Source organism: Acomys minous, assembly GCF_964271855.1.
Source record: "Acomys minous genome assembly, chromosome: 12".
Taxonomy (NCBI): Eukaryota; Metazoa; Chordata; class Mammalia; order Rodentia; family Muridae; genus Acomys; species Acomys minous.
Genome location: NC_140493.1, coordinates 30,153,912 through 30,175,837, shown reverse-complemented (window position 1 = coordinate 30,175,837; position 21,926 = coordinate 30,153,912). Strand labels below are relative to the sequence as shown.

The 21,926-nt window shown below is 36.8% G+C and overlaps 1 protein-coding gene across 5 annotated transcripts in view; it reads left to right on the top strand.

Annotated features, from left to right (window-relative positions):
- Positions 1 to 21,926, top strand: part of CSMD3 (CUB and Sushi multiple domains 3) — a 1,109,294-nt gene that overhangs the window by 1,071,679 nt on the left and 15,689 nt on the right. For all 5 annotated transcript variants that reach the window (XM_084749143.1, XM_084749142.1, XM_084749141.1 and 2 more), the window contains 4 exons: positions 7,919 to 8,092; positions 9,919 to 9,996; positions 17,785 to 17,892; positions 19,902 to 20,081. In XM_084749143.1, the coding sequence (XP_084605269.1) occupies positions 7,919 to 8,092; positions 9,919 to 9,996; positions 17,785 to 17,892; positions 19,902 to 20,081 (540 nt within the window). The remainder of the gene's footprint in view (positions 1 to 7,918; positions 8,093 to 9,918; positions 9,997 to 17,784; positions 17,893 to 19,901; positions 20,082 to 21,926) is intronic.

Sequence of the window (21,926 nt, the reverse complement as noted above, 5' to 3'; positions counted from 1 at the left end):
AGCTATTTTACAAATTTAAGAAATCGAATGCATTTGATGGTTTAATTCACCAAATGTGGATTTAATGATCCTACATAAATCTTTGACAATTTGTTAGAAACTAAGGAAAATGATGGTGCTGGTTGATTGCTCCTAGCATCTCTAGATAAATTGACAAAGGAAAGGAATGTGGCTCACGATAATACTAACCCACTTCTAATGTCTCAGCATATGGTGAAGGAAACAAACTCAGTGACAAAACTGATCATCTCCAGATGTGAATAAACAGTCTAAGAGTCTCTAAGTATGCCTTGAAAGATTATCTTCTATGCAGCAGCCACAGAGCTCAAGTTGCAGGAATATCCAACCTAATCCCTTATTATAAGGATGGATGTATAATAAATAAACTCATGGTACAACAACAATAGTTACCTTTAACTTATACCCAGAACAAAATCTAAGCAGCCTCCTAGAGTGGATAGAAAGTGTGGTCCATGAGGATGTATGCTATACTAACTAAGTAGCTTAATTAGTTTGCTAATTCATTCAGGTGGAATGCTGTGGAATACTGATGAGAATGAATTTTATAGGTGGTAGGTAATGGTGGAAGGAACAGAAAAGTAGATCATTCCGAGTTCACTGAAAGGGTCCCACTGGGTGGGGATTCTAGGTTTAATATCAAAGCTTGCTCAGTGAGAAAAGTTGTCAGACTTTAAGTTGTCGGCTGAATCATTTGTCAAAATATGTCCTACCGAAAAGGACTTGAAGACGCTCGATATTCCTTAGTTTAGTGTTGATGAAGGGATTTTTTTTTAGGGTCAGGGAAACTTCAATGCTAGAATGGCCACACTGTTAAGCCTGATGCTGGAGAGAGTGAAGGCCCAGCAGGCATTCCCTTCACTCATCCTGAGAATTGCTGAGAAGGGCACCAGGGCACTTCAACAGCTTTCTTGTCACCCCATTTCTTGTGCCAGACATTAGGGTCAGAGGTGCCCTGTCCAGTTGGATGAATTAAGTGCGATGTGTTTAGTTTGTCCCTGAAGTAGCAGCAGCCATGTGGCAGCACTGAATCACCAAAGGCAAGGTGAATCATAACGGGCAGCAAGGCAAGACAATGTAAAAAATGGCCTGACTCATATTGGAAGCACAGGAAAAGTAATTTTTATGATTGCGTGACTGATATAGACCTTTGGTATAACTAATCAATTGGGGAAATTACACTCAGAAGAATAAGTAATTACCCGTTTATAGAACTTTAGAGGTGGAAAATTTGGCTTTCTGGAGAAGAGAGTTTGGCATAAGCAACAAAACATAGGAAACTAAGTGGTCAGGCCTAAAATCCTATACATACAAGCAACACTGAAGGGACTCGGAAGATTGCATATTTGGTTCATTGAATATTGTGATAACAGTTCTTGGTAGTCAACTTGGCTACATCTGTAATTAACTAAAACCTAAGTGGCTGGATACATATGTAAGGGACTTTTTTTTTCATGTAATCATTCGAAGGGGGAACATTCACTTTTATTGCAGACATTTTGAGGTGTGAGGATATGTTTATTCTGGGCCATACCTTCTAGTGGCAGCTTATATAAGGACCAAGGAAGAAGCTTTCTCTTTGCTGCTTTCTCTCACTCTCACTGTCAAGTTTATTACATTACTGAAATTAGAGCCTGCTTCTTCATGATTGTGATATCCTGAAGACCAGCTGAACCACCCAGTTCTTTAGACTGAGAAAACACTGGCTTTTTGCACCTTCCTTTGTTAAAGAGCCCATTGTTTGATGAGCTAGACCAGAGCTTGTAAGCAATTCTAATAAATATTCCATATACATACATATTTCAAACATGTATATTCCATATGCATATACATATATATGTATATATTCTGTTCATCTAGAGAACTCCAACTAATAAAAGAAACTGTTTACTTTTTTCTTAAGTATTTTATCAATATTAAGGATGATGCCATTAAAATATTTGTGTGTTCAAAATCTTGACTGTTACAAATACCAAAAATGAAGGGATTTACCAATCACTGGTCATTAATATCTCTCAATGTCAATGGTCTTCAATTATCCAATAAAAAGACACAGACTAACGGAGTGAATGCATAAACACAACTCAACATTCTTCTACATTCAAGAAACACATCTCAACCACAAGGACAGACATTGCCTCAGAGTAAAAGGTTGGGGAAAAATATTCCAAGCAAATGGTCACAAGAAACAAGCTGGAGTAGCCATTCTAATATCTAATAAAATAGACTTTCAACCAAAATTAATCAAAAGAGATGAGGATGGACACTTCGTACTCGTCAAAGGTAAAGCACCAAGAAGACATCATGATTTTGAACATCTATGCTCCGAATACAAGGGCTCCCACATTTGTAAAAGAGTTATTAACAAAGCTTGCCCCACTCATCAATACCCACACATTAATAGTGAGAGACTTCAACACCCCACTTTCACTCAAGGATAGGTCCTTGATTAAAAAACTTAGCTGAAAAATAACCTCATTAACCAATGTCATGAATCAAATGGATCTAACAGATAGCTACAGAACATTCCACCCAAATGCAAAGGAATATACCTTTTTTTCAGCACCCCATGGAACATTCTCTAAAATTGATCACATAGTTGGTCACGAAGCAAACCTCAACAGATACATGAAGATTGACATAATACCTTGTATCTTATTAGATCACCCCATGGTCTAAGGCTGGACTTCAACAACAACAGAAATAACAAAAAGCATACTAACACGTGGAAACTAAACAACTTTCTACTTAATGACACATGGGTCACAGAAGAAATAAGGGAAGAAATAAAAGACCTCCTGAAATTCAATGAAAATGATGGAACAACATACCCAAATTTGTGGGACACATTGAAAGCAGTGCTAAGAGGAAAATTCATAGCACTAAGTGCCTTTAAAAAGAAAATAGAATCATCCCACATAAACAACTTAACAACACATCTGGAAGCTCTAGAAAAAAAAAAGAAGCAGAAACACCCAAGAGGTGTAGACACCTAGAAATAATTAAACTCAGGGCTGAAATCAATAAATTAGAAACAAAGAGAACAATCCAAAGAATCAACAAAACCAAGAGCTGGTTCTTTGAGAAAATTAACAAGATAGATAAACCGTTAGTTAAAAGACAGAAAAATACTATCCAAATTAACAAAATCAGAAATGAAAAGGGAGACAATAACAACAGACACCGAAGAAATACAAAGAATCGTAAGAACATACTTCAAAGTCATTTATGCCACAAAATTTGAAAATTTAAGGGAAATGGACAAATTTCTCGACCGATTCCATTTACCAAAATTGAAGCAAGACCAGATAAACAAATTAAATAGCCCTATTTCGCCTATAGAAATTGAAGCAACCATTGATAGTCTCCCACCAAAAAGAGCCCAGGGCCAGATGGCTTCAGCGCAGAATTCTACCAGTCCTTCAAAGAAGAGCTAATACCGATACTATTCAAGATATTCTGAAAGATAGAAATGGATGGAACATTACCAAATTCCTTCTATGAAGCCACAGTCACATTGATGCCTAAACCTCACAAAGACCCAACAAAAAAGAGAATTTCAGATCAATTTCTCTTATGAACATTGATGCAAAAATACTCAACAAAATACTCACAAAGCGAATACAACAGCATATCAAAGACATCATTCACCATGACCAGGTGAATGCAGGGATGGTTTAACATAAGGAAATCCATCAATGTAATCCACCATATAAACAAACTGAAAGAGAAAAACCACATGATCATCTCTTTAGATGCAGAAAAAGCATTTGACCAAATCCAACACCCATTTATGTTTAAAATTCTGGAGAGATCGGGAATACAAGGCACTTATCTAAACACAATAAAGGCTATATATACAGCAAACCAACAGCCAACATTAAATTAAATGGAGAGATACTCAAGGAAATCCCTCTAAAATCGGGAACCAGACAAGGCTGCCCACTTTCCCCATATCTCTTCAATATAGTTCTTGAAGTTCTAGCCAGAGCAATAAGACATCAAAAGGTGATCAAGGGGATCCAAATGGGAAAGGAAGAAGTCAAATTATCCTTATTTGCAGATGATATGATAGTATATATAAGTGCCTCACCTTTGACCATGTCCCCTGGAGGGGGAGACCTGGTGGCACTCAGAGGAAGGACAGCAGGTTACCAAGAAGAGACTTGATACTCTATGAACATATACAGGGGGAGGTAATCCCCCTCAGGAACAGTCATAGGGGAGGGGAATAAGGGGAAAATGGGAGGGAGGGAAGAATGTGAGGATACAAGGGATGGGATAACCATTGAGATGTAACAAGAACAAATTAATAAAGGAGATAAAAAGTAAAAAAAAATAAGTGACCCCCAAAATTCCACCAAAGAACTCCTACAGCTGATAAACACCTTCAGCAAATTGGCAGGATAAAAAATAAACTCAAAAAGTCAGTAGCTTTCCTGTATACAAATGACAAACAGGCAGAGGAAGAAATTAGGAAAACTACTCCCTTCACGATAGCCACAAACAATATAAAATATCTAAGAGTAACTCTAACCAAGCAAGTGAAGGACTTATTCGAAAAAAAACTTAAAACCTCTGAAGAAAGAGATTGAAGATGACATCAGAAGATGGAGGGATTTACCTTGTTCGTGGATCGGGAGAATCAACATAGTAAAAATGGCCATCTTACCAAAAGTAATTTATAGATTCCACACAATCCCTATCAAAATACCTACAAAGTATTTTGAAGATATTGAAAGATCAATTCTCAAATTCATATAGAGAAACAAAAAAACCCAGAATAGCAAAAACAATCCTATACGATAAAAGATCCTCTGGAGGAATCTCTATACCTGATCTCAAGCTGTACTACAGAGCAACAGTAATTAAAACAGCATAGTACTGGCAAAGCAATAGGCTGGTGGATCAATGGAATTGAATCAAAGACCCAGAGATGAATCCACACACATTTGCTCACTTGATTTTTAACAAAGAAGCCAAATCTATTCAATGGAATAATGATAGCATCTTCAACAAATGGTGCTGGTCTAACTGGATGTCTACATGTAGAAAAATGCAATTAGACCCTTATTTGTCACCATGCACAAGACTTCAACTTAAAACCAGAGACATTAATTCAGGAAAAAGTGGGGAAGAGCCTGGGACACATAGGCACAGGAAACAACTTCCTGAACAGTACACCAACAGCCCAGGCCTTAATGTCAACAATTAATAAATGGGACCTCATGAGGCTGAGAAGCTTCTGTAAGGCAGAAGACACTGTCAGTAGAACAAAGCGACAGCCTACAGACTGGGAAAAGATCTTCACCAACCCTACATCTGACAAAAGTTTAATATCCAAAATATATAAAGAACTCAAGAAATTAAACACCACAAAACCAAACAACCCAATTGCGAAATGGGATTTGGAACTTAACAGAGAATTCTCAACAGAAGAATATCAAATGGCCGAGAAACACTTAAAGAAATGCTCATCCTCGTTAGTCATCAGAGAAATGCAAATCAAAACGACACTGAGATTTCATCTTACACCCATCAGAATGGCTAAGATCAAAAACTCAAATGACACCACATGTTGGCGAGGATGTGGAGAGGAACACTCCTTCATTGCTGGTGGGAATGCAAACTAGTACAACCACTTTGGAAAGCTATCTGGCGCTTTCTCAGAAAAATGGGATTAGAGCTTCCTCAAGACCCAGCTATCCCACTCCTGGGAATATACCCAGAAAATGCCCTACCACACAATAGGGACATATGCTCAACCATGTTCATAGCTGCTTTATACATAATAGCCAGAACATGGAAACAGCCTAAGTGTCCCTCAGTAGAAGAATGGACTAAGAAACTGTGGTACATTTACACTATGGAATACTACTCAGCTATTAAAAACAAGGAATTCCCGAAATTTGTGGACAAATGGATTGCTATGAAAAACAAGGAATTCCCAAAATTTGTGGACAAATGGATTGATCTAGAAATTATCATAATGAGTGAGTTCACCCAGAAGCAAAAAGAGACAAACGGTATATACTCACTTATATCAAAACACTAGTCCAAGGGATATGTACCATGAAAAACTTTACTTACCAGGAAAGTGGGTCAGAGGAGAGGACATCCTATTGAGAATTTAGGCGGGAGTAGCATGGAAGAATGGGGAAATAGTAGGACCCACAGGGTCCTGGAAACCTACTAGAAGAACTTTATGACAGGCAGAGATGGGTCCTGGGGTCCTCCTCAAACTAAGGCACCAGCCAAGGAGAATATAGGCAGTAAAGTTCGAACCACTACCAAGACGTAGCCGACGAACATGATATTCTCCACCGTTGAGAGGAGAGTGAGATCTGACACTCACATGAACTCTGGTGCCCCTTTTCTGACCATGTCCCCTGGATGGGAAGGCCTGGCGGCACTCAGAGGAAGGATAGCAAGTTACCAAGAAGAGACTCGATATCCTAAGAGTGTATATAGGGGGAGGAGGTCTTCCTCAATCACAGACATAGGGGAGGGGAGAAGGGGGAAAGTGGGAGGGAGGGAAGAATGGGAGGAAACAGGGGAAGGGCTAACAATCGAGATGTAATATGAATAAATTAATAATAAAAAAATAAATGCTTAAAAATATTTGTGTGTTTAGGCATATACGAGAGTGGCTATATCATTACTCAATTAAGGCACAGGAAGGGCCTCTTTAGCACACTTTTGAAATATTGACTATTGGCAGATTCCAGCGGGAGTGCAATTGTATCAACAGTTTTATACCTTCCAAGGAAACTATTAGGGATTGAAGAATAGTTCCAAATCTATTGTCATACAGTAAGTTCTGGCTACAATCAGTAGGCCTCAAAACCAACAAACCAATACATCAACAAACATAAACATGAAAGCAGGAAAAAGATGAAAAAGTCATTCATTAGGGTAGGAGAGAGATTAAAGAAGGTAGAAGTCACAGTACTTGGGATATACTTAATACATATATTAAAATTTTGAAAAATAAATTCAAGTAAAGGTATTAAAAGGAATGTGGATAAAAGAAAACAATTGAAAAATATTCCCCTCCCCAAGTGAAAAAATGATTATATAAACTGGATTAATATATGAAGTGGAATAACAAATAAAAATATTTAAACATCAAGAATACATCAAATTAAAAGTCCTGTTAAATACATGGGGAAGATGAAAGAGTCAAAGAGAAAAAATAAAAGTCTTTTAAAAATTAAAAAGCTATATTGGAAAATATATTTCAATGCTCTGAGCACAATAGATACCATATACATGTGCTTATGTTTGTGTGTATATAAGTAAATGTGTTTGTGTGTGTATGTATGTATGTGTGGTTTGTATGAATTCATATGTGTATAGGTATATATATGTATGCATGTGCACATATGTATATGTGAGTGTGTGTAGGTGCAAGCATATGTAAACAATATTGCAGGCTTTACTGTGCCTCATTATTCCAGCTGATTATTTTTAAATTTTATTTATTTATTTATTTTTGGCATATACATTTATATTACTACACATGAGTAGAAGACAGCTGACTATTATTAACAGTAATATTTTAGAGCCATATGTTTTCTCAAGAGTAGATTACAGCTTTGCAACATGGAACTAGAGATTTATTGTTTTATTATGAACAATTTAAATCAACAAAGATACAAAGCATCTGGCATTTAGTAGCTACCATGCTAGACAGAACAATTAGACTAATTATCTAAATATTATATGCTTTAAATATGATACTTTATATGTAAACTGGAAAGAAATTGAAATTTTTCACAGGGATAGGTTAACATCACTATCAGGTTCATGTAATCTTCCAGTTAATTTTTGAGATTTTATAAATTATCTATGCTACTACATCTAATATTTTTGTGGTGTTTCCATTTTTTCCTTCTAGCAAAGTTTTGCGGTGATCCTGGCATACCTTCCCAAGGAAAACGAGAAGGAAAAAGCTTTATATATCAGTCCGAGGTTTCATTCAGCTGCAATTCTCCTTTCATACTGGTGGGATCAAGCACGAGATTATGCCAAACTGATGGCACTTGGAGCGGCTCCTCCCCTCACTGCATAGGTAATACCTAACAAAGCCCTGTAATTGCGCAATAGGTAGGAGTGAGATTTAACGTTTGCCTTGCCGTGTAAAAGCTGTAAGTGGCCAAAATTGAAAAAGTATAGAATATTTTATAAACTACCAAGAATGAATATAAGTGGAATACGTCATTATTATTATTATTATTTTTACCATTTTAAACATCCAGAACAAACACTGAGATGATCTTGCCAAACGTAAGCTAAATGAAAAAGGAAAGCTTTTCGAAATAGTAGCATTATTAAGCAATATTATTTTACAAATTTTTTAACTAATAGAGAATATTCAAATGAAATGAAAATGTCTCCGAAAATATAGAGTTTTGAGTGGTCGTGCATATACATCAGTGATCCTAATCCTAAATTCCACACTTAAATTCCCTTATTAGACTCCATGCAAACAGTCAACTCACAAATGACCAGCCTTACCATGACCTACAAGTATCAATACAGTCTAAATTATCTGTTCTGTTTCCATGAATACTTTTTACTCCTTCAGGAGAATATTATCCTATCTTTTACCTCGAGCAAACCATTCACACACCCCGATTTCTTGAATAGCCAGTACTTTTCGTTAACTTCTCATTTACAGAGTTGGTTTGATATCAAGTTCTTTTTTTTTTTTCTGACAAAAATTGTCAAAGTTCAAAACCCACATAATGCATGTAAATGAAGTCAACTGGAAATTTTTTTCTTTTAAAGATTTATTTTTAATTGTGTGTACGTGTGGGTGTCTGTGCGTGGGTATGCGCATGTGAATACAGAGCACAGAGCTAGCAGAGGTCACAGTTGTCAAATATTTCAGGAGCTGCAGTTACAGGCTTCTGTGAGAGGCTGAATATTTATAGGAAAAACTGAATCAGGTCTCCTGTAATTTAACATGTGCTCTTAGCCTCTGACCTGTCTCTCTAGTTTCACTGCAAGGCTCTTGCTTCAAGGTTAGCAAGGTTCTGATCATTAGGCAGAGCTATTAGTATTACGTTCATTATTATTACTAAGGGCACATTTCCTCAGTCCGAGATTATTTAAGATTGATTTGCATTAGAGAACTATATCTGTTTTCTAATTTATTCATTTCTTGAGAGTTTGGTATTCGTATATTAATTATTATCCTATTACTGTAATAAAAACACAATGACCAAGGCAACTAATAGAAAAAAAAATGTCTACGGGATTTACAGTTAAAGAGGAATAAGGGTACATCTTTGTGGCAGAAGGAGATAAAGCGACAGATGGCAACTATGCTATCTAAAGCAGAGAAGTTCAGGTCTTGAATCACAAACATGAAGTAGAAAAAGTGAACAAGGAGGGTTTTTAGTCTTTAACACTCAAAGGAAATGCCCAGTGTGACACACCTCCTCCTTCAGGGCCACCTCTGTTACCACAAAGTGGGAACTGATGGTTTAAATACATAGGATTGCAAAAGGCGCTGTCATTCAAACAGTGTACTTTGATCATATTCACCTCCTCAACCTTTCCTGGACTGACCACTCCTTGTCTATTCATACAATTTTATGTCTCTTTTTAAGTAGGCCATTGTGACCAATTTGTACTGGCCCCCCACCCCAAATTCTATGAAGTATGGTTTCAGTAGAGCATGCAGATATACCAGAGGCTGCTCTTCTAGACAAAACCACCTCTTGATCTTCAGGCAGATGATTGCCAATAGCTATATTGCTAAGGTTGAGATGGTGTCCCCAACTTCTATCTCCACAATGGGATTTATTTGACTCGTACAAGTTTCATGCATCGGATTTTAACTATTGTGACTTTATAAAGGAGTGTTGTCTTTTAAAATCTTTACTTTAGAACCCACTAGAACCTCCTGTGAAAACCCTGGGGTGCCAAGGCATGGATCTCAAAACAATACATTTGGATTTCAAGTAGGTACTATTTTATTAGTAGCATTCTGTAATGTAGAGTGAAATGTATTTCGTATGAATTATTGTAATTTATTCTTATTCCCAATCTTTTTCTCTTGCTGCTTTCAGTTCTTCCCCCTGGTAGATTCTGCTGTGTGGTTTCATAACATGCATAGCTTGTCTATTTCATTGCACATGCACACTATTAAACTCCACACTCCACATATGAAAGAAAAAAAAATCATTGTTTGTCAGAGGTAAACTTTGCTTAGAATAAATGATGTCCGATTTTATCCATTTTCTTTCAATATCATAATTTCATTCTTCTTTTCAGTTGAAGGAGCTAATGAATAGATGCTTCTCAGTGAGAGAAATATAAATGGCCAATCAATATGTGAAACGGTGTTCTCCATTCTTATCCAGCAGGAAGTTTAAATTACAACCCTTTTAAGCTTCTATTTGGTCCTACTGAGATTGGCTAGAGTCAGAGAAAAAAAAATACGCCATAGAATATTTAAGTGTTTTGTTTTTCTTCTGTCTTTTTCTTTTCTTTCTTTTTTCTTTGGTGAGACTATACTTTAATAAAAGTTCTTGATCAGGCTCGAATTCATACTTCTCTTTTCTCAAGATTTCCTTGCATGGAATTGTAGGTATTACTGCCATGCTGGATTCCACCCAGGAATTTAAGGAGATAACCCCATTTTATGTCAAAGTTCGTCAAAAGTTGCTCATATTTGGTTCATGAGCTCATGTTTTTGTTGACATAAATAGAAAACAATGTCAAACTATTATTTTCATTCACGAACACTAAATGTTTTCTTTAAGAAAAGAGTTGTAGAATACAGGCACAGTCACACATACCTGAGTTCCAGCACTTTGGGAGGAAGAGGCAGGTAGGTTTTTGTATCTCTGTGAGTTCGAGGCCAGCCTGATCTGTAAAGTGAGTCCAGGACAGCCAAGGCTACAGAGAAACCCTGTCTTGGAAAATGGAAAAAGAGTTGTAGTTAAAGAAAATGAAAATATATTTCTAGAAAGGTTTCAAACTGCACACGAGAGTAAGACGAATGGGATAGTGATCAGGAAAGTCTTAAGCAGCATCTATGAAGTGGGTGGTTACAATAAGTGAGCAAGGAGATTCTGCAGGAAGATGTGGGGACTGTGAGAAAAGTGAGGCAACAGGCCAAAGAAGAGATACCTCTATAATGCCAGGCCCAATTGTGTAAAACACACCTCTTTAATATGTCAGTTACTGACATGGTATAGTTCTGAAAAGAAATCTCTCCCTAACCGATGATTTAAAAATATATAGTTGAGTGGCCCTATGAGAATCAGTCAGCATGCCCATTAGTGTACAATTCACCTTTCTCTCCCTATTTCAAATTTAGATTTTATGTATAGTTTCAGTAAGTTTTCCATCACGAGGGGCAAAGGTGAGCCAAAGCACATGCTGATTCAAAAAGGAAATAGACAATTTACACATTACCCCATTGCTTTCTGTTGCAGGTCTTTCTAAATTGTGCTATTCTGAGGAAAATTCAGTGTGAACCTGAAAAATGCCCATTTCTAAAGGAAAGGCTCATCTGAAGTGCCATATTTTGTTGCTAAAAATAGTTTCCACTTATCTACTTTTAAGGCACAGTATGAACATTGATTTCAGAGTGTTTTCAATTCTTCTGGTTTGCTTTGGTATGGCTCAGAAAATACAAAACTGCAAAAGCATACTTCTGTCTTTTTTTACATAGTCTAGAGAACTTTAGCCTAATACCTCTCTAAAAGACTGCTATCAATTGATTTAATTGCAATTAAACAGTGCACTTCTTACACAGCATTAATTCTTAGAACAAAGACAAAGAAGATGAAACAGAGCATATCAGGTGTTGATAACAATATTCTAGCTGAGCACATTTTTTTTAATATGGTTTCACCATGTAGCCTTGGCTGGCCCATGTCTCCTAAGTGGTAGGATTAAAGCAGGCATCTCATGAGAAACCATGACATTTAAATATATTTATGTATTTATGGAATGTGGGTTATCAGGCAATCCTATGCAGATTAGAGGACAATTTGCAAGTTATGCTTCTCTCCTGATACCATATGAATCTTGGGGATTGAATTCAAATCATCAGGCTTGGCAGCAAAATCATTACTCACTAAATCATCTTGCTGGATGCAAGAAACACTGATATTGGTAACTGTTCATCAAACCTACCTGATTTATAAAAAATATGTATGTTTTTCAAACATCAATTGGGAAATGGAAAGGGAGTATTTGAGTTCAGGATAGCAATATAGTAAAAGGAACAGGATTTTTAGCTGTTAATTTTTAAATTTTTATTTTTATCATTAAAAATTATTATCAGAAAGTTAACACAAAATTGAAAAACTATTATTTGGAGTAATAAGTATATTTTATTATATTCTACTTAGATAAATGTTAGTTTCCAAGTAATATTATTATTGTATCTGTATTTATTAAAATTAAAACATACTGAGAATTTTAAATTAAGAGCATGAACTTTCTTATCAGAATATGGTCAACATGCATGAACATGAACATATGCATTCTAAATATGTTCACCAAGTCTATGTAGACCCAAGAATGATACTAAGTTATATAAGTTTAGTGACAGTTTATTGGAGGGCACCAAATAAATAATTGTTTCATGTGTAAAGGTTATATTTCTGAGCTGAAAAAGGGTCTTCTTCTTGCAAATAATAAAAATTATACAACACTAAGGCACTGCAAATCATGTGTCAGTAGATGCAAGATATCAAGAGAAAGTGAACTACTCTAAGAATAGAATGTAGGTATTGGGCAAGAGGACACAGTCTTTTTTTTCCCCAAGATATATATTATTTTATTAATTTGTTCTTGTTACATCTCAATGGTTATCCCATTGTATCCTCCCATTCTTTTCTCCCTCCCATTTTCCCCTTATTCCCCTCCCCTATGACTGTTCCTGAGGGGGATTACCTCCCCCTGTATATGCTCATAGGGTATCAAGTCTCTTCTTGGCAACCTGTTGTCCTTCCTCTGACTGCCACCAAGTCTCCTCCTCTAGGGGACATGGTCAAATAGTCTTTTTATTCTACTCTGTCCGTGCCTTAATTGTTACATCTCTACAGTAGGCATGTTTGCAAGGCATGTCTTCCCTGTGTGTATCACAACCTCATGCACAAAGTGTTTTCTTAGTTAAAGCAGTCTGAGGTCCAGCTCAGTGGGAGAACGTTCACCCCACATTCACGGGATGCTGAGTTTATTCCCAGACACCAAGAGGCTGGGGGCTGGGGCATACAGGAAAACAGAAAAACGCTCCCAGATTCCTCAAGGTCACCAAGGTTTGACTGGTATCTCACTGTGAGAAAATAAAATTATAGCTATAGAAAACTAACTATAGGAAAATGCAAGACAAAAATTAAGAGTAGCTGAGGGTATTCAGGTCGATATATTTAAATCTATTTTGTGTTCTTGAATTTCACTATTTTGCATAGGTAGGATTATGAAGTAGATTTGGGGATTATAGATATTATCATTAACGTAAAGACTATGCCATCTGTTAGTACAGATGCTGAAACAATCTTCTGAAAATGCTAGTGTCCAACACAGTATTTTTCTAGTCAGAATATTACAAATGAGAATACTCTGGACTAAAAATAGATTAACGTTGAATAGTGGCCATGAGGCTAGGAATGAAGAGCTGTCAAGATGATTGATAAAACATCTAGATCAATTATGGATTAAGAGCCAAGGACACATTTTTCATTAACTGCTGCACAACTCTTTAAGTAGGTTCTAGACAAGGGAAGATACATTATTTGAATTCAGTATTCACCTCATAAAGTAATTATAACTATGGAATGTTGTCAATTTTGTTCTTTAGCTGTTTAATTATAAGATATCCTATCAAATCATGATGGTGTTGTCTAGTTTGTACTCAAAATTAATATCTTTGGAACAAACATATTGAATAGTATTTTAATGCCTGAAATAATATATATGCTAATATAAATTATAAATAATATCAATATATATTTCAACTAAATATTATTTTTATTACTTCTTATTTTTTTATTCCTTAAACCAGGAATTTCAGAACTAATGTTGATGGTAATAATAGATAGGAGAAAGCAGGGCCTAACTGGTAATTTCTAAACCGCTGACTGAGTTTTCTCTCATCAGGTTTTTTTTTTTTTCCTAGAAAATTTAAGGAAACTAACACTAAGTATCACTTGTCTGGCCATCCACTATTAACCATTTGATAAATCGTATTAACTTCTCTTGTAATATATTATGTGATAATGACTTATTTCCTAGTTTCATGGCCACAGACACGTATAGCATTTGTACACTAAAATCTAAAAGATAGTGCCAACATCATTAACTAAAATTAAAACTCTTTATTTTTCATCCCCTTGTTCTTTGAGATTCTTAAGATGTAAGTTTCTTCAGAACTGATTCTGCAGTCTATGGTATGAGCCTTCCACTGACATTGCTCCTTACTTTTCTGAACTATCCACAGTGATCAATGACGTGTATTCTCCATCATCCCATGCAGCAGATGATGTGCTAACACCTACAAGTTCTTCACTGTGATTTTATATTTTTGTTGTTGTTGTTGTTGTTTTGTGTTTAAGAAAATTTCTTATGTAGGCTAGGCTACTCTTGAAATCCTAATGTAGTTATAGATGGTCCTCAACTCTCATCAAACTCCTGAGTGCTCAGATTACAGACTGTTCTTTGTAACGCCCAGGCTTGCTTGCTTGGTTGCTTGCTTGTTTGTTTGTCTTTACATCATGGTCATAGCCCTATGCCTCAACTCCCAGTCGCACCCTCCATCTCTCTCCCCCATTCCTCCTCTGCTGTTTCTTAGAAGGGGGAGCCCCACTTCCCATTAACCCTTGCTCATCAAACTATATCAGGATTGAACATGTCCCCTTCCCCTGTGGCCTGCCAAGGCAGTTCCAAGAGGGGGAAATGATCAAAAAGGTGGGAACAGAGTCCATGTCAGAGATAGCTCCCACTCCCCTTACTATAGGGGACCTTGTATGGTGCCTCAGTCTCAGCAAGCCCCTATGGACCCCGGTTAGTTGGCTCTGTTCGTCTTCCTGTGGAGCTCCTGTCTCCTCCAGGTGTCTTCTCCTTCCCCCCTCTTTTCACCAATACTCCCTAGCTTTGCCCAATGTTTGTCTTTAAGTCACAGCATATGTTTTGAAATACTGCTGGATGGATACCCTCAGAGAACAACTCTGCTAGGCGCCTGTCGGCAAGCATGGCAGGGTATCATTAATAGTGTCAGGGGTTGGCTCTTTCCCAAGATGTGGGTCTTAGGTTGGGCCAGGCATTGGTTGTATCTCTGCTCCATCTGCTTTATCTTTATCCCTGCCCATCTTGGAGGCAGGCTGAATTTTCGGTTGAAGTTTTTGTTGGGTTCATGTTCCCCTCTCTCTGCCAGGAGACTTGACTAGTTAGAAGGTGTCCTCTAAAGTCTCTATGACCCATGATACTAGGAGTCTCTTATAGAGTCTTCCTCATATTATCCCAGGATCTTCTGCTGACTTAGGTCTCCAGGCTGTGGCAGAGATGCCCCAGCGTATAGTTTCTCTTTTCTCTACAGGCCTCATGTCCTCCTCCCCTTGATGTCCCCAGGTCTGATCTCTACTCTTATATTTCTCTGCATTCCCTCAAAGAAACAAACAAACAAACAACCCAGAATAGCTAAAACAACCCTATACACCCAGGTCTTGTGGAACTCCTGATCTGGATAGAGGATCCAACTGAGTGAATGAGGAATGCTATACAAGCACTCTTTAAATTGAGCTGCATGCCCAGCTTGTTTCTTCTTTTCTATTTTCAGTATCACTCTCAATCCTTAGTGCTTATAGAAGTCACATAAAGAGGCTAAGTGTGTAGTGTGCACCTTTAATCCCACACTCTAGGAGGCAGAAGCAGGTGGATCTCTGTGAGTTAGAGGCCAGCCTGGTCTGCAAAAGGAGTCCAGGATAACCAAGGCTACACAGAGAGACCTTGTCTTGAAAGAAAAGTCACTTAAACAGTTTGTTACATAAATTTCCATAAGCTATTCTGAGTAGGCAGGCAAGACTGAAGTACTCCTCCAAAAGTGGTATCATTAAGCACTTTGCTGATGTTGATGGCCTAAAAATCATAATTTGAATTATGTTATTTATCCAGTTTTTAATTCTTTAAGCATTATACAAAGTCCCTTGCTTCCAATCTATTTTTTATGATCACGACAACTTTCAACAGTTATATATGCTTCTTTCCTCACCTTACACTTGTCATCATCAGATTTCATATGACTTTTATTTGTTTTTATCTGTAAGTTTTTGTATTATTGTCATTTTCACATAATTTAACCATTTTGTATTTCTATGGTATGTTTTTGATTCAATTTTAAAAATTCATCAGAAATGCTTGATATTATGCATATGTTAGGCATGTGAATATTTTGTGATGGTTATATAGACCAAATATCAAATTAAATTATTGATTTCTTCCACAAATTTTTTATTTAAATAATTTATTCAGATTACACCTGCATTGCTGACCCCTCATTTGTATCTTCCCTTTCTCCCCTCCCTCCCTCTTTCATCCTTTCCCCTCCCCTAGGCCTATGACAGAAGGGCACCTCCTCTGCCACCTATCAGGTCTCTGGGTAGTCTACTTCCTCTTCCTCTGAGTGCCTCCAGGGCTCCCCACCAAGGGGAAGTAGTCAAATAGGGGGCATCAGCGTTCATGTCAGAGTCAGTCTGTACTCTCCACACAACTGTGTAGAATGCACTGTCCATTGGCTGGATCTGAATGGGGTCTAGGTTTACTGCGTACATTGTGCTTGGTTGATACAGTAATTTGTCTATGCCCCTGGGTCCAGATATGACAGCCTTGATGGTTTTATTGTAGGGTTTCAAGATCCACTGGATCCTTCTATTTCACCATTCTCCCATATCTCTCTCACCTGCAGTCCCAATGGCAAGTCTCAGCATCTGTCCCAATCTCCAGCGGAGGAAATCCATCAATGTAATCCACCTTATAAACAAGCTGAAAGAAAAAAAAAAGCACATGATCATCTCCTTAGATGCATAAAAGCATTTGACAAAATCCAACACCCATTTATGTTTAAAGTCTTAGAGAGAGCAGGGATTGAAGGCACCTACTTGAACATAATAAATGCAATATACAGTAAGCCAATAGCTAATACAGATTAAATGGAGAGGAACTTAAGGAAATTCCAGTAAAATCAGGGACTAAGCAAAGCTGCCCACTCTCTCCATATCTCTTCAATATAGTACATGAAGTTCTAGCTAGAGCAATAGGCAAGAAAAGGAGATCAAGGGGACCCACATCGGAAAGGAGAAAGTCAAACTATCCTTATGTGCATATGATATGATAGTGTACATAACTGACCCCCAATATTCCACCACAGAAATCCTACAGCTGATAAACAATTTCAGCAAGGTAGCTGGATATAAAATCAATACAAAAAAATGTCAGTAGCCCTCCTGTATAAAAATGACAATCATACTGACAAAGAAATAAGGGAAACTACAGCCTTCACAATAGCCACACGTAATAGAAAGTATCTAGGTGTAACTCTAACCACTAAATTTTTAAAATAAGATTTTATTGTAGTTTCAATTCTATTTTACGTATTTCTTCTGAAAATGTCTTTAATAATTTATTCAGATCACATCCCTATCATTATCCCCTCACCTGAAATGTTTTTATTCATAGATTTTTCTCTGTAGTGCTAATTTTGAATCACATTGTGACTTTTATTTTATTTACTGCAGGTAGGAAGTGTTGTACAGTTCCACTGCAAAAAGGGACACTTACTTCAAGGATCTACAACACGAACTTGCCTTCCTGACCTCACATGGAGTGGAATTCAACCTGAGTGCATACGTAAGGATTGTACACCTATATGAGACGTATTATGCATCTGAGTTCATATGATGGAAACAAATTTGTGTCTTTATAAGAGATGTATAACATTCTTTTAGATTAGTGTAAACCATATTTCATTTATGTAATTTTAGTATTGTATCAAAACACCACAATCATTGGAAAGCAGTGTTTCCAAAGAAGCCAGAAGACAGGAGGTATAATTTTGTTCTTTTGGCAAAAACTCTTATAGCGTTGTGTGCTTGGCCATCTGGCGCTGTAACTTACTCATTTGGTGGGTCTGCACTAAAAATTGAAGTACTATGAAATACAAGATGCTATACCTTAGTAAATCATAATGACTTTTAATCATGTGTGAAGAGGTTTTCTGAGAATATGAGGCAAACTAGAAAAACACAATAATGAAAGGAAAGAACTTTTCTGAATCATCTAACCAGTTTTAGAATCACTGAGTGATTTTTGGATGCAGAATTTGAAATAAAGTTGGGCTAGACAGATATTTGTGCTTCATTTCCCCCTAATAGCGTCTTTTCTCTCAACCGCATTTCAAATTCTAAATCTCTTACGAAGAACAGCAGCAGCAGCAACAACAATATAAAGCATGTAAATAGACCAATAATAATCAGAAATGTTTCATTCATGTGAACATGCTCTGCAGATGTCCTTGATCTTTGGCAGGACCACACAATAAGAAAGTGTTCCTCCTTGAATAAACCACTTGTGCGGAACATGTTTCTTGGCTTCACTCATTAGCTTATGTCTGATTATGGCAAATTTCCTCAAAGGAGAGTTCCTCAGAATTTGACATTTAGGACAGTTTTGGCTATTGTAATAGGTGCTTCACAGTAAACTGACGTTCTCTGGTGAGGTACAATTATCATTTGATCACCTAGGTGTAGTTGACAGTCTCTGGTTACTGCTTTTTTATTAACAGAATACTATGTGAAGCTTATGGATGAAGAGGGCTGAACATTGTGATACAAGTCTATAAGACCAGCCCCTCGGAAGGCTGGGGCGTGACGACCACATGTCCAAGGCCAAAGTCAGACCTAGTACCAAAACAAAATAAGAAATAAAAAAAAAGTGAAGATAAAGTCCCATTTTACATAAAATAGAGTGTTTGGCTAACATACACGAAGTCCGAAATTCCATATGTGTGTGCGTGCATGTGTGTGTGTGTGCGTGCATGTGTGTGTGTGTGTGTGTGTGTGTGTGTGTGTGTGAAATAAAATTCAGTATAAACAGACTATTTAATACATGAAGATTAAACTATTTGCACTTTATATCAATAATTAAATTATAAGTATAATCCACTTACAGCATATAGCATAAAATGTTAACTTTTTTCGTCAATTTTGAATCTCTGTGAGGAAATAAGTCGAAGAATATTAGGTTTTCAAATAAGTTGGTTCACAGAAAGCATTTGTATTGTCTTACACATATATAAATTATGTAGCATATATATATATTTATAACATCTAATTGAAATACTATAATATTAGACTTACATAATGAACTATGGTAATATTTAGCTTCAAGTATTTTTTACTTAAAATAAGAATGGTGAACCCATAAATGAATATTTCCAGAAATTATATAAAAGATAAGATTTTGAAAAATGTTTAAATTTTTACTTCAGGGTTTATAACTTGTTCATTGTGACTACCTCCAACTGTGCTATAATATTCATTTAATAGAGTAAAGATCCTGAATCACTTTTATTTATTTTTATTTGTTTATTTTTCCTTTTTTCCTTTTTCCTTATTATTCTGTGAATATATACCTGGATTATTCACATATTTTCTTAGGATATCCCAGGATATGCAAATTATTTAGTGTATATTCACTTTGACATATATTCATGTGTTCATTAGAAAGATTTTTGAAATATGCACTTAAGCAGTAAAATTAGAGGAAGGACAAGTGTGTGTTTTGACTTTTGCCTACTCATTTCAGTGATGCATCTAAAAAAAAGAAAGTGTTACCATTTTTCTCTTCTTTTAATATAGCTCACAGTTGTAAGCAGCCAGAAAGTCCTGCCCACGCAAACGTCGTTGGAATGGACCTCCCCTCACACGGGTACACACTCATCTACACCTGCCAGCCTGGCTTCTTCTTAGCTGGTGGAACTGAACATAGAGTGTGCAGATCCGATAACACCTGGACTGGAAAAGTCCCTGTCTGTGAAGGTAACTCTTCTTTACAGATGCTTTAACATATTAGGAGGTGGTACTTAATATCTTTCTGGGACAAGCAATGTTTGTTGGCCGCCTCCAAAATTGGAAGTCACGTCAGCAGTGTTGATGCAGGAAAATTGGACACACTCAGGCCAGCCTAAGGCATCTTTCCAACTGATACTTTAAATTTGTTTTGTTTTTAGGCCCCCTTCACATCCTCTCTCTCTAAAATGCGTTTATTGGTGTATTCATTTTCTAGGTTTCTCACAAAGGTTACCTCAATATGTGTGATTTCACATGATAGAAATTTATTCTTTTATAGCTATTAAGTACAAAGGTTTAAAATAAAAGAGGCAACAGGCCTTGGCGTTTTCTACCATCTTCAGAGACAGAGCTTCTTCTGACCTGTTGTCCTCTCCTGGAAATCACTGACATTTTTTGGCTCACAGCCTCCAAGTGACTTCTGCCACCATCTTCATAGGTGGTATTCTGCAAGTTCATCTCATTTTCTTATAAAGAAACTTGTTATATGTAGGACTTAGTCTAAATTCAGGATTATTTTATCTTGACATCACCAGTAGAATTACAACTACAATCATTTTACTTCCAAATAAAGTCTTATTCTAATGTGTGGGTTTTCTCAAGTATATTATTTGATCCAATATGGTAGCGGACACTGTTTCAGTGTCTCCTAATCCATAACATTTTCTCAGAATCCCCTTAGTCTTTCTCAGTTTGGCTTAGAAACCACATCTCAGCATTCCGATTTTCACAGTTTGAACTTAGAGAGTATAGCTCTGGTAAAAAGTCTACACTTGTTATTTCTCCAGGAAAAATAGTACTCAGTCCTGATTGGCTGAGTTTAACGGAGGAAGCACACGTGCTTACCATAAGAAGCAGTGAAGATGATGTTTTACGCTTATCGACTGCATCAGTAAAAGCATTTTCTCTTCATCTGCTAAACCTCTCAGAGATTCTTGTGTTTAAGTTTTATCACTGTTTTTGAACTGTTTTCCCCTTCTTTCCTTAGCCAGGATGCAATCCTGTGTTTTTCCCCTTCTTAAAATGCCCACTGCATGAGAAATTCTTGTTTTTCTTTACATTTGCTGCTAGTATTTGCTTCTACCCTGCTGTCCACCTACGTGATCCTCTCCAACTGTCACTTAATATCAGTAAACAAAATTATTTTTAAAAATGTTTGAAGCTGTTAGCATGGGTATTATTAAGCTCTAGATCAGTACTTAATGCCATCCAAATTCTGTTTCACTTGTGTTTTCTAAAGGTTTAGAATTCAATTGTCTTCTGCACTCATTGTCTCTACTCTGTCCTTTGTGATCTGATGCATGTCAGTAGTGTCTTCTATGGAAATCGCTGCCATATTAGCATCCCTATTACATTCTCCTTTTTTTAGCCTCAGAATTACATACTCACATCTACAGTTGACTTGTCTGTTTAAATCCCTGAGTCGGCCAGGCATGGTGGCGCACGCCTTTAATCCCAGCACTTGGGAAGCAGAGGCAGGTGGGTCTCTGTGAGTTCCAGGCCAGCCTGGTCTACAAAGGGAGTTCAGGACAGCCAAGTGTACACATAGATACCCTGTCTCATAGACAGACAAACAAACAAACAAACAAACAAACAAAACAAAACAAAAACAAAGACCGAAAACCAAACCAAACCAAAAATACCGCAAAGGTATTTCCATTGAAATCCCTCTATAAGTGTGCAACCGAATGAATTAATTTGTCTAAATTAATAGGTTTGGTTTTTTTTTTTATTCCATGTCTCTGTGATATGTTCATCATATAGTTTCATATATTACAAACTTCTTAAATAGCTTGATGCTATCCTATTCAAACG